General features: G+C 33.9%; 1 protein-coding gene across 1 annotated transcript in view; it reads left to right on the plus strand.

Moving 5' to 3' along the window:
• Positions 1 to 16,072, plus strand: part of CFAP47 (cilia and flagella associated protein 47) — an 890,592-nt gene that overhangs the window by 191,882 nt on the left and 682,638 nt on the right. Inside the window, 5 exon segments of the mRNA XM_078146130.1 lie at positions 6,973 to 7,073; positions 9,166 to 9,210; positions 9,688 to 9,816; positions 10,877 to 11,102; positions 12,908 to 13,123. Of these exon segments, the coding sequence (XP_078002256.1) occupies positions 6,973 to 7,073; positions 9,166 to 9,210; positions 9,688 to 9,816; positions 10,877 to 11,102; positions 12,908 to 13,123 (717 nt within the window).

A 16,072-nucleotide genomic window follows, 5' to 3' on the forward strand; every position in this document is an offset into this window, starting at 1 on the left:
AGAATAGAATGGATGCAAGAGATAGTATGCAGGTGAAATTGTCAGGCTTTGATAACTAATTGCAATGGGACAGGGTGAAGGAATGCAAGAGAAGCTGAAGATGACTCTGAGAAGGCCAGTGACAGAAAGATCCCACATACATATATCTTTTAAACACTAATTCTGCTTTGTTGGTAATATATGTTAGCTTATTCACAACATCTTTCCATTGCAATCCAATCTGTTTACCTGATTATTCTCAATTATAGACTCAGTTCACTATGCATCTTTAATTTCTGTCCAAAATATATGTATGCTATTGTTTAGTCATTTTTCAGTCATACCTGACTCTTTGTGACCCATCTGAGGTTTTCTTGGCAAAGATACTGGAGTAGTATGCCATTTCCTTGTCCAGCTCATTTTACAGATGAGAAAACTGAGGCAAACAGGGTTAAATCACTTGCCCAGGATCACACAGCTAGTAAGTGTCTGAGGCCAGATTTGAATTCAGGAAGATTGATCTTCCTGACTCTAGGCTGTGTCCTCTATCCACTGTACCACATGGCTGCCCTAGAGATATATATATATACATATGCATACATATACATACATATACACATATATGCACACACACATATAAACACCCATACGTAATATATATACATATATACACAGACACATGCATAATAACTATTTCTAGCCATGTAATTGCACATCATCTATACCATAGCCATTTTTACCTATTTGTATTTTTCTGTGTGGTTAGGCTGAGCTCAGTTGAGTTATTATGAATCTCTTTTAAGAAACTCTGCAGTGTTATGGGACTTGATGCAAACAACATAATGCCACCCACAAAACGGGGCATATGGAGGACTTCATTATCCATAAGGAACTTCTTCCCCTTCTAGTCTATTCTGAATTATGTCCAGTTCATAGAGACTGTAGATTTTGTTGTTCCTCTTTTGTGTCCCTCATGAGAGATCCAGCTTCTTGAATGCTAAATTTGATCTTCCTTTTCTATCTTCCCCTTCCTGGGTCTCAACCAACCAACCAACCAATCAATTAACAAGCCTTTTAAAAGTATCTATTATGTGTCAGACACTGTGCTGGGCTCTGAGGATATAATTACAAAACTTTGAAATAATCCCTCCTTGTTACCTCCTAAAAGAAAGGACAAACGTTTCCTCATATGCAAAAGGAAGGGACAGGGGCTAGATGATCTTTCTTCTAACATTAAATGCAGTGATCTTTGGGCTCAGATTTTGTCACGATTTATAGCCAATTAGACAAATACTTCATATGTTCATATAATTTTATAGAAAAATAATTGAACAAACAAAGATATAAATATTGATAGCAGTACTATAACATAAATTTACTTCTTAACATTTTTTTTAAAATTATGATTCAGGAAGTATCTTGTCAAAATAACTTTAAAATAAGCTTTATTTGAAGAGTAAAGAGTTCTGTTGACATACAATATCTGCCAAAATGTTATAACTGTATTTTGATTTCTCCCCTTAACTTGTGGTTAAAACAACCAGATTTTCTAAATATAGCCATCATATAATCTCTGGAATTTTTGACCTAATAAGGCAATTTAATTTTTCATGTTGTGAAAATGTTGATAGTACAGTGCCAGTTTAGTTTTAGAATTCTATTATGAAAGCCTGTATTTTAGCAATCAGTAATGTATTGATTATCCACTTAGATACTTAATACTACATTTGACATGAACTGATATTTTCTGCAGATTTCTTGGCAAAATCATCCAAGATGCTTTGATTAGATTTAACTTATCTCAGATCTGATATAAAGGTGGAATACTGAAGAATTAATGTTTTCATAGAAAGACAGCAATTGAAAGTAATAAAGGAAATGGTAAAGATAGAAAATATGAAGAGAGCTTACATTGAAATGAATATATAATTACATTGAGATGAATGTGACTGCAGAGAGAATTTCAATATTGTAATCTTTCTGTTTTAGACTTTACCTTTGGGATAGAAGAAATTCACTTATGAGAAATTAATATTGTTTGCCAAGATTAATAGGCATATAACAAAGTTAGTGGTATTAAGATGAAAGACTTTTAATTACCTTACCAATATATGTATTCAAATATTTATTTTATTCTGTTTTATTAATACACTTTTTCATATGACCTATATATTTTAATATCACTATCTCACCCTCCCCCAAAACCCTTTATGTTGTCATAAAGAAAAAATATTAAGCAAAAGCAACACAATGATTTCATGTGAAAACTTATGAAACTTTCCAAACTCATGGTTCCCTGCAGGTCTATTAAATTGAGGGGGGGGGAATTTTTATCACCTGTCTTTCCAAGACAATATTGGTCCTTGTCTTTGTTGTGAGTTCAGCTCACATTTTAGTCATTCTGTATATTGTTCTGATTCTTCTTTTTCCCCTTTGCATCAGTTTGTATAGACCTTTTGCAACTCAGAATTCCTCATTTTCATAATTTCTTATGGTAAAATAATATTTCATTGCATTAATATAACATGATACGAAAATATATTTTGCATGATTCGACATGTGTAATTGATATATTGCTTCTCAATGGCTGGTAGAGGGACTGGATAGGAAAGGACTCAGGACTCAAATTTTAAAAGAATGCATGTTTAAAATAAATAATTTATTAAAACCATTAATATGGAGTAGTTTGGCCATTCTCTAATTGGTAAACACCTGCTTTCTTTTTTTTTTTTCAGTTTTGCTACCATAAAAAAAGACTTCTATACTTATATTGATATTTGTGAGCATTCTTTCTCTCTCTCTCTCTCTCTCTCTCTCTATATATATATATATATATATATATATATATATATATATATACACATGTGTATGTGTGTATTTTATATATATGTATGTATATATATATGTATATGTATATATATATATATACACATGTGTATGTGTGTATTTATATATATGTATGTATATATTATATATATATTATATAATATATATATATATATATATATATATATATATATATATATATATATATATATATATATATATATATATATATATATAATACACACATACCCAGTGGCAGGGTAACTGGGACAAAGTTTATGGATGATTTAGTAACTTTTTTTTCAAATAATTCTAAATTATTATTCAAAATAGTTCAACTAATTCATAGCTTCACCAACTTCTTTATTGTACCTGTCTTCCCTTAGCTTTTTGAGCACTGACTATTCCATCTTTCATCATCTCTTTCACTTTAATAGGTATGAGGTAAAACCTTAGAGATATTGTAATATGCATTTTTTTATTAGTCATTTGGGGAACTTTTTTCAAATATTTGTTTTATGATTTGTAATTCTATTTTTGATAATGATTCAGAGTCTTTGATCACCTATGCATTGGGGAATGGATCTAATTCTTTTATATTCATGTTAATTCTCTATGTATCTGGGCCTTTATTCAAGGTATATGATTGAAGATTTTCCTACTTTTCCTAATTCTGCTTGTATTGATTTCGTGTAAAACTTAATAACTTTTTATATAACTGAAATTGTATGTTTCATTTCTTGTCAACTCTTCTATTCTTTTTTCTTTTTTTTTTTTTGCTAGGCAGTGGGGTTAAGTGACCTGTTGAGGGTCACACAGCTATTACATGTCACGTGTCTGAGGCTGGATTTGGCCTCAGGTCCTACTGACTACAGGGCTGGTACTGTATCCACTATGTACCTAGCTGCCCTTCTATTCCTTTTTTCATTTGACTATCAAAGAACTGCAAGGTTCTTCTTTCTGTTCTTTAATTGTTTTACAATATTACTTTTAATATTTGGATCACATATCCTTTTAGAGATTATTTTGGTATGTGATGTAAGATTTCACCTTCTTGGAGTTATTCTTGATTCTTCATTCTCCTTCACCCTCCATATCCAATCAGTTGCCACATATTGACATTTCTCCCTCCACCACATCTTTCTCATCTGAATAGCCCCTTATTTTTACTCATACAGCTGCCCCCTTAGTTCAGGTCCTCATCTTCTCTTGTCTGTATTATCGTAGTGGCCCCTAATTGTTCTCAGTCTTTCCCCACTCCAATCCCTCCTCCATACAGCTACCAAAATGATTTTCTTTAAGTTGAGATCAGAGCTTGTTATTTTTACTCAACAAACTTCAGTACCTTTATTTATTGCCTTCAAAATGTTGCCCAAATCGAATTTTCTAGCCTCATTTTACATTTCTTCCCCTACCATGTGCTTTGATTTGGCCAGATTGATCTTTCTGATCCTGATAGATGACACTACGTCTCCCTTTCTGTCCCTTTGCACTGGCCATTTCCCCAAGCATAGAAGCCATTCCTTCCTCACCTTCACCTCTGATAATCCCACTCCTTCAAAGTTCAGCTCAGCTCCACTTTCTACATAAGTCCTTTCTAAACCACATGTGGTAGTGACTTCCCCTACCTTGTCTTTTCTTAATATGTTTCTCTATATTTTTATTCTGTTTATACTGACATATGTTGATGTTGTTTTCCCTGATAGAATATAAACTCCCTGAGATCAGAGATAGTTTCTATAGAGACTAGCTCAGTGCCTGGCACATTGGTGCTTGTTAATGCATATTGATGAGTTGTTTCAAAGATGTTAGTCTAAACCAATACATTTTTGGCCAAACTACCTTCTAATTTTTCCAGAAGTTCTTGTCAAATAGGGATTCCTTACTCTACTAGTTTGAGTTCTTGAGCTTATCAAGCATTAGTACATTGTGTTTGTTTACTTCTATGCCTCACTCATTTATTCTTTTTTTTGCTGATCTACTTTTCTGATTTTTAGAGATAAGGATAGGGGTAGGACCTGTGATTTCATTCGTATAGGGAACTCTGAAATAAATAACTCTTTTCTTATGCAGGCCAGCATGTTCACTTCAACTTATAGTATTAGAGTTGCCTAGATCACTGTGAGCCAAGTGTGTCTTGTCCAAAGTGTCACAGCCAGAATGTGTCAGAGGTCTTGAGCCTAGGTCTTCTTGCTTAGGTGTCAAGGATGGATGAATTTTACTGCTGCTAGACTGATACCTCCTTTCCCCTCCACCCCCTACCCCAACGAGAGCACAGCACCTCAACTGAAAAGGTGGCTTAGCTGAGCTTATTCTTGGCAAGGAACAGTTTGAGTAGAGGAGTGATCTGCTGAATAGTTCAGTCCAGGCAGGGCTGGGAGGATTACTCAGCATCTGTGCTGAATAGGTCTATCTCACCTACATCTTTTGGGCTCATTGTTTAATGGGCAGCTACAGCCTTAGGATCAGCTGGGTGTTACTTTGCTTTTTAAGCTGGGGTGTTATAGTGCTTTTATAAGCTAGTGTGCTATTGTGATCTTTCAGAAAGAGCAGAGACCCTTAGCCTAGGGTGGGCAGAAATCTCTTCATTCTTGCTCTCACAGTACTCGAGAGATTTGTTACCTCCCAGGTGGAGGTTAGGAGAGGTAAAGCTTCTCTTATTTGGTGCTTCTTTTTGGGTGCAGGGAGGGACCTCGCCCAAATTTATGGTGACAACTTGCAGATTACTGTTGGGTCTTATGCAAATAAGTGTCTGGAGCTAAAGATATTGTGGCAATCTGTGTCCTGGGTCAAATTAATTGTCTCTATTGGCTTTTCTTTCTGAAAGCATTCGAATCCCATCCAAAGTTTGGAATGCTTTAAACTCTTACAACTGAAGCATAGAGAATATCCATCAATCAATCAACCAGTCAGTAAATATTTCTCATCTACTAACTATCAGGGTATTGTGCTAGATGCTGAAAAGACAAATATAAAAATGAGACAGTCTGTTTCCTTATGAAGCATATATCCTACTAGTATATGAATTATGCCATGAAATAAAGCCAGAGTATTAGATCTCAGGCAAATTGTGGAAGATTTTGCATTTTATTTTGGTGACTAGCAGAGAACCACTGAAGATTTTAGTTCAGGGAAGTTTTTCTGTGTATCAGGAAGAATACTTTAGCAGTGCTGTGAAGGATGGATTGTAGTGAGAGTTGGAGGAAAGGAAACCAAGCCACTAGTCTAGGCAAAAGGTGATGAGGTCCTGAACTAGGGCAATGTAAATGGAAAGGAAGAGAATTCAGAAGTAGGCTTTGACAGGAATTGGCAATTGATTCAAAGAGGCCAGTAAAAGAAAAGGGAAGACAGGAATGATTTCTCTTCTTCAAGTTTGGGTAATTGGGGGGATGAGTAACAAATATCAACATAAATGTAAAAGTTAGGTAGAGGGAAAGGTTTAGGAGATAATAATCCTTTATATATGAAGTCAAGGTTTGCAAAAAAAAAAAGAGATGATTGTTTGAGTTTTAGGTGGTGGAGATCTGAGGTGTCAGAAGAATATCCATATGATGTGCAGCAGGAAACTGGACATGTGGGGCTAGATCTCAAGTGAGAGGGAGATGGTAGCTTCAAATTCATCTGCATAAGGGCTATAACTGGAGCTATTGCAATAGCTGAGATTATACAATGAAAGAAAAGAAACCTGTCTAAAAGAAAAGCAGGAGCTTGGCGTAAACAAAAAATGAACAGATTTGTGTTTGACCTAAGAACTTTCTAATATAGGTAGGCAGAAGGCCTGTCACTGAAAGTATTGAAGCAAAGCATCTATTAGTGATGCTGGAGAAGGTGAGATGAACTAACTTTGGAGTCTCTTCTGACTTTAAATTTCCCACACCCTATAAGTACATGAGATTCGTATTTGTGATACATATAAAACACATGATTATTTTAAAACTAAAATTTAATTCTAATTTCCATTGTGTCTTAAAGTATTTTAAGAATAAAAAATTTAATTTTGAGCTTTTATGTGATGCTATAATTACATATATTTCCCTTTAAGATTTAATCATATTTCATGCCTTGATCTCTATAAAAATATATTTAAATACTGTCACAAAGAAAAGTAGAAAAAAATATAAAACTAACTCCAGTGGATAAAATACTGCAATTTTCTTTTGCATTTAGGTTTGCAATGCAAATTACTGCAGTAGCAGAAAACTGTATTCTTACTATTTATCCATACTTGGCATATCACATTGATGATCAAAAAATTATATTGAAGCAAGGTAAGTTATTTGCTTTAGTATATATATATATTTTTTACCTACCAATATTTACTTGGTATTTAAGAGAGATCTACTATACTAAAAATAAAAGAGAGAAATCCATTTCTTGCCATTTCTCTGTTTGAGTCATATTGATTGATTGTGTAGTGTGAGCAGTCACTACAAAAAGAGATAACAGAAAGATAAATTTGAAAATATGCAAAGCAGTGTGTCTCAAAAAGCTGCTTTGAATAGTGAAGATTTCCACAGAACAGATTGTAGCCAGGTCTCCTCTTTCCTTTAGAAGTCATCAATAATAGTAATAAACTTAGAGTTTACAAAACACATTACAGATATTATCTCATTAGCGCTTCACCAAACTTGCTGAGGTAAGTATTTTGGATATTGTTGGCTCTTCCATGATTCATTTGACCTTCTGCAGGTGCCTCAATTTTTCTAGGCCTCAGTTTCCCTATGTGTAAAATGAGGGGTTTGGACTAGTTGACTTCTAAAGTCCCTTTCCACTCTTAAGTGTATGATTCTAGTTGAACGAATGAGAAAACTGTAACAGATTAAATAACTTAATCATGGTCACATAGCTGAGTGTGATAGCTAAGATTTAAACCCCACTCTTCCAGACTCTAAGTCTAGCACTCTATCCACAATCCTATACTGCTTCTCAAAAATGTCTGCTTTGGTTCAGGGTAGCAATGTCTGTGTTAGGGCAGTTTAAAGAAAATTTATATCCATACAGTTTTGGATTTGTCCTTCAGGTACTTAGTAATAAGCATAGCTAAGAATCTTATAAAGGAGGTACTATAATGTTATGCCTTTCTTGAAAATGAAAAATTGAAGCTCTGAAAGATAAAGTGACTTACCTAAGATCATATAGTAACACACAAGTGTTTGAGGCAGGATTTGAACTTGGGTTTTCCTGCTCAAAGTTCAATGATTTATACATAATGCCACTTACCTGCCAGCCCTAGATAAAAGCATGTAGTAGGATATTTGTCTCCAGTGCTACTCCCTTTCCTCTGGTATTACCTTCTTCAGTACACTTCAATTTAATTCATTTTAGTTCAAGGCAACATAGTGTTGTATTGTTGAAATTGGCTACCTGTGTGTCATGGGACATCAATTAACTTTCCCTAACCTCACTTTCCTTATTTTTACAATTAAGATTTTGTTCATATTTTTTATATAAAGCTTCTGTAGATGATTCACTCAATATGCTGGACTGGAGGACTTTTATTAAATAACAAAACAAAACAATAACTATGCAAAAGATATATAAAGGGAAAATGACTAACTCCCTATCCTGAAGAAATTTACATTCTAAAAGAAGGGATATGATATGTATGCACATAATTATAATGAAAGGTTTAATGTAGTCATTGAAAATGGTACTCTTCCATGCAAAGTGTTATTAGAAATTTGAGAAAGGAGAGATCACTTTTAGCTGGAGGGTATTGAATCAATCATAGAATCAATCAACCAATTAAGACTTACTAGAGTAGCTGGCCTCTGAGTTTGTCCCTGTTGGAAAGGAGGGATTCTGTTATGGAAACCAAGAGAGAAAAGAGTACCAAGCAAAGAAAGTGATCATCCGTCTAATGTAGTAAAGAAGTGAAGAAATGATACAACAGGAAAAAAAGGTCATTGGTTTTGGTGATAAGGTCTTTATGAAACATCATGAAAGCCACTTCAGTAATAGCTTGGTGTATAATAATACCCTCCACTTTGAGTAGAGGAACAAAGAAAAGGGTAGAAATTTTTATAGATATTGAGCAGTTTTTAAATATCACAGTCTTGGTTGGTAAAAAAAAAAGTGTGGTTGGTGACTAGCTTTAATTTAAGTCTTAGTTAATAGTAACCTGGAAAAACTAGTAAGCACAGAAAGATTTAAAACATATTTTAACATGTTAGTTTCAATTATTGTTCATTCTCTTGTTATATTAATGTTTTTATATTTTATTTAATTTTTACAATACATGTTACATCAAATATAATAGAATCAGATAAATTAACACATATTTTTAAAATATTCATATAACATTGTACTTGAATCCTTGGTTAATATTTAAGACAAATTTAAAAATATTTCCCTTTACAGTAAAAGAATGTGATGAAATATGTAAGATGAAACCCAATGTGAATGGTAAGTGGAGTTGAAAGCACTGAAAGGACATATTTAATTCATACAAGAAATATTTCTCATTTTTATTTATCCAGAACACTAACTTAGAGTTGTTGTGAGAATCCAATTCTAAGCTTTTTTTTTTAGTATAGTGTTAAAAATTAAAATGATTGAATAAAAATAATGATTCTTCTTGTAGAATTCAGGGTTTTGGGGGCAGCTAGGTGGCACAGTGAATGGAGCTGTGGCCTTGGAGTCAGGAGGACCTGGGTTCAAATCCAGCCTCACACACATAACACTTACTAGCTGTGGGACCTTGGGCAAGTCACTTAATCCCAACTGCCTCACCAAAAAGCAAAAAAAAAAAAAAAAGGTTTTTTAAGAGAGAGAACTGTAAAAGAAAAATGATGAACGATTTATTGAGTGTTACATAAAGTCTTTTAATACTTATTCCAGAATATTTATCTGACTCAATACCGTGCAATTTATTTTTCATAGACAAGGAGAGACGTTCTTCAGCCAAGGGAATAAGGAATCTCACTTCTTCCCCGAGAATTCTGTCTCCCACTAATAGCACCAGTACCAGTACTAGTGATTCTGAATTGCTCTATCAAGATTCCCTTTTCAGTATGTTATAGAGATATTGTTTACGTCTAAAACTAAATCTATGTAGCATTAAATTTGTAAACTCATTTTTATGATACAGCTTGCCTAACCAGTATAGTTTGGAAAAATCACAGTCAATTCTCTGTTACTCTCAGATGGGCCATCTGCTCTATGGATTATCCCTATTGAACAGGGCCAGGTACAGAATATGACTGGGTGTACATATAATGCTTTTAAATAATAAACATTTTAATTTGAAAGATCTCAAATGTATTATTTGCTATTTTTATATTATGTATATACATATTATCTATAAATATGCTATATTAATAATTTCTGCTGTTCTTCTTGAGTGTGGATAGTTTAGCCTTGACTATAATTCTTTTTTTGAATTGAGCCAAGTGAAATTAAGTTCAGTATGTTTTGCACAGGCAGGCATTTTCAAATGCAGTATTTGATGTTTTACCATATTTGGAACGATTCCTAATAAACCCAATGCATTGTTATTTTAGTTAAAAGAGAAGTATTTGTGTGTCTGAAAGGATCCTTGCTAGCATTGGTGGTCTAATTAATGTTCTATCCTGATAGGAATTTTATAGATATTTGACTTATATTTTCAGGAAAGTGAGAAGCATTCTTTGGTGAAAATGTTTCCACATCACGTATTTCATAAGAATAAAGTGTTATTCTCTCAGTTAAAATCCATGTGTTTCTACATCACTTCTGTTTGAAACTTTTCAAAATATTTTGTTTGTTTTCCAGTGTTAACTGGCTTGAAATTTCTCCTAAGTGAGCTAAGAATAATTTATAGTAAGATGGGGGCAATACAATCTCTACCTTGCCATAAGTGAGCCGAATTCTGTTAAATAATATTTTGCTAAATACTGTAATTTAACAGTATTAATAGCAATCAATTGTAGCCATCAATAATGTCCATTCCTACCTTTAAGTATAAATAATGCAATTAATGGACAACTAACTTTTTTGGGGAGAGGGCTTTGCTAACTTTTGATGTGTTCCATAAGTATATTTTTTGTTGAAGGAAACATAATATTCTTAACAAATAATTATAAATGTTTAGGTATTGATATGGTATGTGAAATTTTACCGTCACAAGGAAGTGAAAAACCAAAGGCAGAAGAAAATGAATACGTGAGTGTGAAACAGGGACAATATTTTTTTCCTGATGAAGACAAAAAGGAATATCCATTTTTTGAAAAAGTTGTAACTGCAGTTCAGACGTGGTTTAGTCTCTTCGGCTGGTCTCAAGGACTCAATCCTATTTCTGTTCCAGAGAGTATAAGAAGGTGAGGATAATTATGATTATTTATTACCATGATGAACTAATATAATGAGCTACAAACTTATAATAGGGATAACTTAAAACAAAAATTTATTGAAATATTATAGAATAAGTGAATAAAAATATAAAGTATGCTTAACCAGCTTAATAAAATAATATATCAAATACACATTTATATCTAAAATGAATTCAACTGCATTGCTTAGCATACATAAACATTTATATTTTCCATTTTACTAATGCCTCACCAGCTGTGTGAACTTTTCCGACTCACTTAACCACTCTAGTATCTTTGCCGAGAAAACAACTGACTTGCTGGGATCACAAGGCTAGTAAGTGTCTGAGGTTAGATTTGAGCTCAGAAAGTTGAGTTTTCCTGACTTCAGGCCCAGCACTCTATCTACTGTGCCACCTAGCTTCCACAGTAAGCGGCTTAGAAGTGAGCTAAGCGTGGGTGACATCCAAGGGTATATCCTGGACTCTTGTGACTTGTTTGAGAACTTGAGACTTAGCGCATTGATCTACTTTTCTCCAGAGCTCATAGTTCTGTCCTCTGGTGTCATTTAGAATGAGTCTAATATCTGTTCCACTTGATAACCCTTCAAATACTCAATGAAATCCATCATCTTCACCCTTAAGCCATCTCCAGTCTAAACATCCTAGGTTCTTTTAATTATTCTGCATGTGTCATTATTTTGAAGTCTTTCACCTCCCTGTTCACCACCTTCTGGACACCTTCTGGATTATTAATGTTTCTCATAAAATGGATCATCTAAAAAGCGATATAGTACCCCAGATCTAGCCTGAATAGTGCTAAATACGACAGGACTATTGCTTCCTTAGTCCTAGATCCTGTTCCTCTCTTCATAATACTCACAATTTCATTAGTTTTCCCAGCTGTTATATCATTCTGAACTCATACTGATCTTGAAGCCTTCTAAAGCCATGTGTAAGACCTGCCTCTGACTCAATCACTTTTCATATGCCCTGTCCAGTACTTTCTTCCTGTGTCCCTCCTGCCTTATCTGTGAATGCTCATTTCTCCTTATTTTTTTTTTCTCCAGCTAACATGCATTTTTTTTGTGGTCCTTTTGATTTGACCATAATTTATCTTTTGGTGCCTTTTCTCTGCACTTGTCTCTGCGTAAGTCATCTTACAGAGCTTTGCCCAGTTCTGGTTCAACCCAACAGTGATCTTCATAATTCTAACCTTGACCATTACATTTGATAGTAGTGTATATTTAAAACAAGATATTTCAAAGTAGTGTATATTTAAAACAAGATATTTCAAAGTAGTGTATATTTAAAACAAGATATTTCAAAGTAGTGTATATTTAAAACAAGATATTTCAAAGGTATAGAAAAATGATTTACTACAAGTCATGCTGATTATAACAAAACTGTGATAAATTTTATTTTTATCACTGTATGCCATCTTTCAATTATGTTTGAAAGCAGTTATTTGCAATGAGCAGCTTTGGTCTCTGAGTCTGGAGGACCTGGGTTCAAGCCCTACCTCTGACACATGGTGGTGGGACCAAGAACAAATCACAAGCTCTCAGCATTGCAGCCATCTTTTTAAAGATGATAAATGGCAAGTTAGTTGCTTCATTGGTAGAGGGATTTCTCTCACAAAGGGTTCCTTGCATCATTTGAATCACATGTGGGCCCAGGCATAAATAAATATACACAGAAATAAATACAATAATTTTATTTGTTAAATTTGCTGAAATAAATAAATATAGCTAATGGTCAGGATGATCTTTTAAGGCAATTTTTTTTGAAACTAAAATGCATTTTTTTTCTTAGGGATGTGTCTAAAGGACAGTTATCAGCTTCAAAAAACAAACAAATCAATTCAAATAATGACTTTGCCAGATATAATAAAACCATATATGACATGTTATTCTACTTGAGTGGACAGATGTTACCCGGAGTTGCAACAACTCAGATATTACCTGTTGATGATACTGAGAGAGTGATCCACCTCCATTGGCTACATTCTACACTTCTCACCTTCCTCAAGTAAGAATCTATAGTTGATACATTATACTGACTATTAGAAACTTTTGTTTCTTTTATGCAGTTGTCCTGTGGTATTATATAGTCTCCTGATCACTGCATGGTCATTTAATAGCATATATATGTGTGTGTGTGTGTGTGTGTGTGTGTGTGTGTGTGTGTGTGTGTGTGTGTGGTGTGTGTGTGTGTCTATAAATGCTATGGGATAACACATGAAGGTTAAGAGATACATACTCTTGGCTCAAGTACTAAATATCTCCAAGACAGACACACTGAACAAAAATAAATTTACCTACGAATCTGTGCTCCTTAAATGGTAATGTTAATTTAATCTACGTGCGTGTATGGTAACCAACTATAAACATAGTATTAATGAATGAAATGAGAAGAAGTTTCATGCACAGATAGAAAACTTAACTTATTGCCATAGCATTGTCTGTATTCCTGAGACAGATTAAAGAACAAGTGAAGTAGGGAGCTAAAAAAATGGTGACTAAGAAGAGTATAGAATTAAAGGTTGTGAATTTAGATACTTTGTGTGCTTTGATAACCTCCTTTTTTTCTGTTTAAAAAAAACCTTCACCCCTCAGCTAGATTGCCAGCACAGATAATACAATTTTCTTTATTGAAAAAACGAGGACTAAAACTTAAGGTAAGTATTGTCTCAGGTATCAGTTACAGACAAGGGAAATGCGTGTCTTCAGGTGGTAATCCTTGATTACTGTAAAAACTACCCAGGCCAAAGCCCGTCCTAGAAATCTCTGCAGCACGTTTCTATGATTATTCTAAGGGAAGAAAATAAAAGTGAATCCATCTCTATTTATATTGATGGATGAAGAAAGACCAGGTGACTGAACTTTAGCAGCTCTACAAGCTAAATTGAGACCTTGGTTTTGTGGCTTTGGTTAATCTTTCCTACCCAAAGCCATAAGACTCTAGAGTTTAGAAGGTTTGTAATAAGGAGTTTTTCTTTTGTTAAGTCACCCTAAGAGCAAAACTTTTCCAGGTATTTAAAATACCTAAGCCACAAAGGATCATAGATTTAGAGCTTAAAGAAATCTTAATGCTCATCTAGTTTGACTCTTTTATTTTACAATTAAGGAAACCAAGATGAAGTGACATAACCTAAAGATACAGAGGCAGCAAGTGGTAGAGCCAGGATTCAAACTCATGTACTTGGATTCCAAATCTTACACTCTTTTCATTGCACTATGAGACTTTCTAGATCTCCTCTGACTGGGGCCTCAAGGCCTCCATCACCAGGGCAGAAACGTATTGTGGTCCATCACTGCAGTCTCTGAAGAAGATTGATTCTAGTTGTAAAGTTCAGCACTGAATGTATGAATAAAGAGTAGCATTCAGAACGCCTTCTTGGTTATGTCTTATAAATCCTCAGCTACATGCAGTTGGTGCTGAGGTAACTCTTGAGCTACTACTCCCTCAGTAATTCAGCAGCACTGATTTCTGTTACTGAACATAGAATGATACATAGAGCGATGAGAAGTTGAGCATGCACTTTTGGTCAATAAATCCCAATATTCTGTTTTAGCAATATCCTTGGTAGGTACCATCCTTTCATCCTCATCATTTTTTTTGAGGGGGATGAGCCATGACACTGACAGCTCACCTAAGGTCTCTGTTCCTAAATTTCCTAAACCAGTGTTAGATAAGTAAAGATGCATTGTTAGAAGAGGTGCCTGACAATCTCTGTGCTGCAAATAATTTGTTTCAAAGCTGTGATTGTTGTAATAGAGATTTAATATAGAACTTGTTGTATTTTCAATTAATTTGAGAAGTAATCTACAAGAATTGAGAAGTTCTTTTTTTGGAGTAGTCTGTGAAATTGATGTGGATTCTGTTTTATTTTTTGTTATATTTTATTTATTTACTTTTAGTTTTTAACATTCATTTTTTATAAGATTTTGAGTTCTAAATTTTTCCCCCTCCTTCTCCTCCCCTCTCCCCAAGACAGCATGTAATCTGACATAGGTTGTACATGTACAATTATATTATACATATTTCCACATTAGTCATGTTGTGAAAGAAGAATCAAACCATGAGAAAGGGAAAAAAAAAGAGAAAATAGTATGCTTCAATCTGCAATCAGCCTCCATAGTTCTTTCTCTGGATGTGGATAGTATTTTCCAATTGATGTGGATTATTAACCAAGAGTTCATGGCCAATGAACTTAAAATATGCTTAAAAATATCAACCTATGGCAGATAATGCTGAGTATCCTGACTTGCACTACACTCTTTGATTATTATTTTAATACAATAATAAATCATATTTATGTAAGTTTTATGGCTTAAAAAGTATGTTCCCCACACCAATCCCACAAGGTAGCTGTTTCAAATATTATTATCTCCATTTTCACATGAGGAAACTGAGGGAGATCAAATTACTTGACTATAGTCAACTGAGAACTTCTAACTTCAAGTTCACTTTATGTTATAGCCTGACAGCAGAATCAATTATAGGCCGCAAGACACCAATTCTGTCAACTTATTTTTCTGTGAAAAATGCTCAGATGGACTCTATTGACCTGAATATGGGCTATATTCTCCTCTCTCTTAAATATCTGGCTTGTATAAAAGCCGAAAGTTCTTTATCATTCATGTTATTTTTCAGTGTATTTTTCATACTTTTACTTTCTAAGAAATCTCACTTTAAGGGCATGGCCTACTACATTCATGAATGAACAATATTTACCCCCCCCCCCCACAATGGGCAGCTTGAACAATATAATGTAATGATCATTTCCTGGAATAACAATGAAGTTTTTGTTTTAAAAATCTATCCTTTATACATAGACAAATCATGTTTATGGATTGAAATTCCTCAAGAAATTTCTTTGGCTTATCTCTTCCACACACAGCTCAAAATAATGCTCAATCAAAGATCCTAAGTAGTAAATCATGTGGTTTATTCAGGTTTAAGGAGTAGGTCATG

The sequence above is a fragment of the Phascolarctos cinereus genome, unplaced genomic scaffold (genome assembly GCF_003287225.1).
Source record: "Phascolarctos cinereus isolate Bilbo 61053 unplaced genomic scaffold, phaCin_HiC Scaffold_726;HRSCAF=1367, whole genome shotgun sequence".
Taxonomy (NCBI): domain Eukaryota; kingdom Metazoa; phylum Chordata; class Mammalia; order Diprotodontia; family Phascolarctidae; genus Phascolarctos; species Phascolarctos cinereus.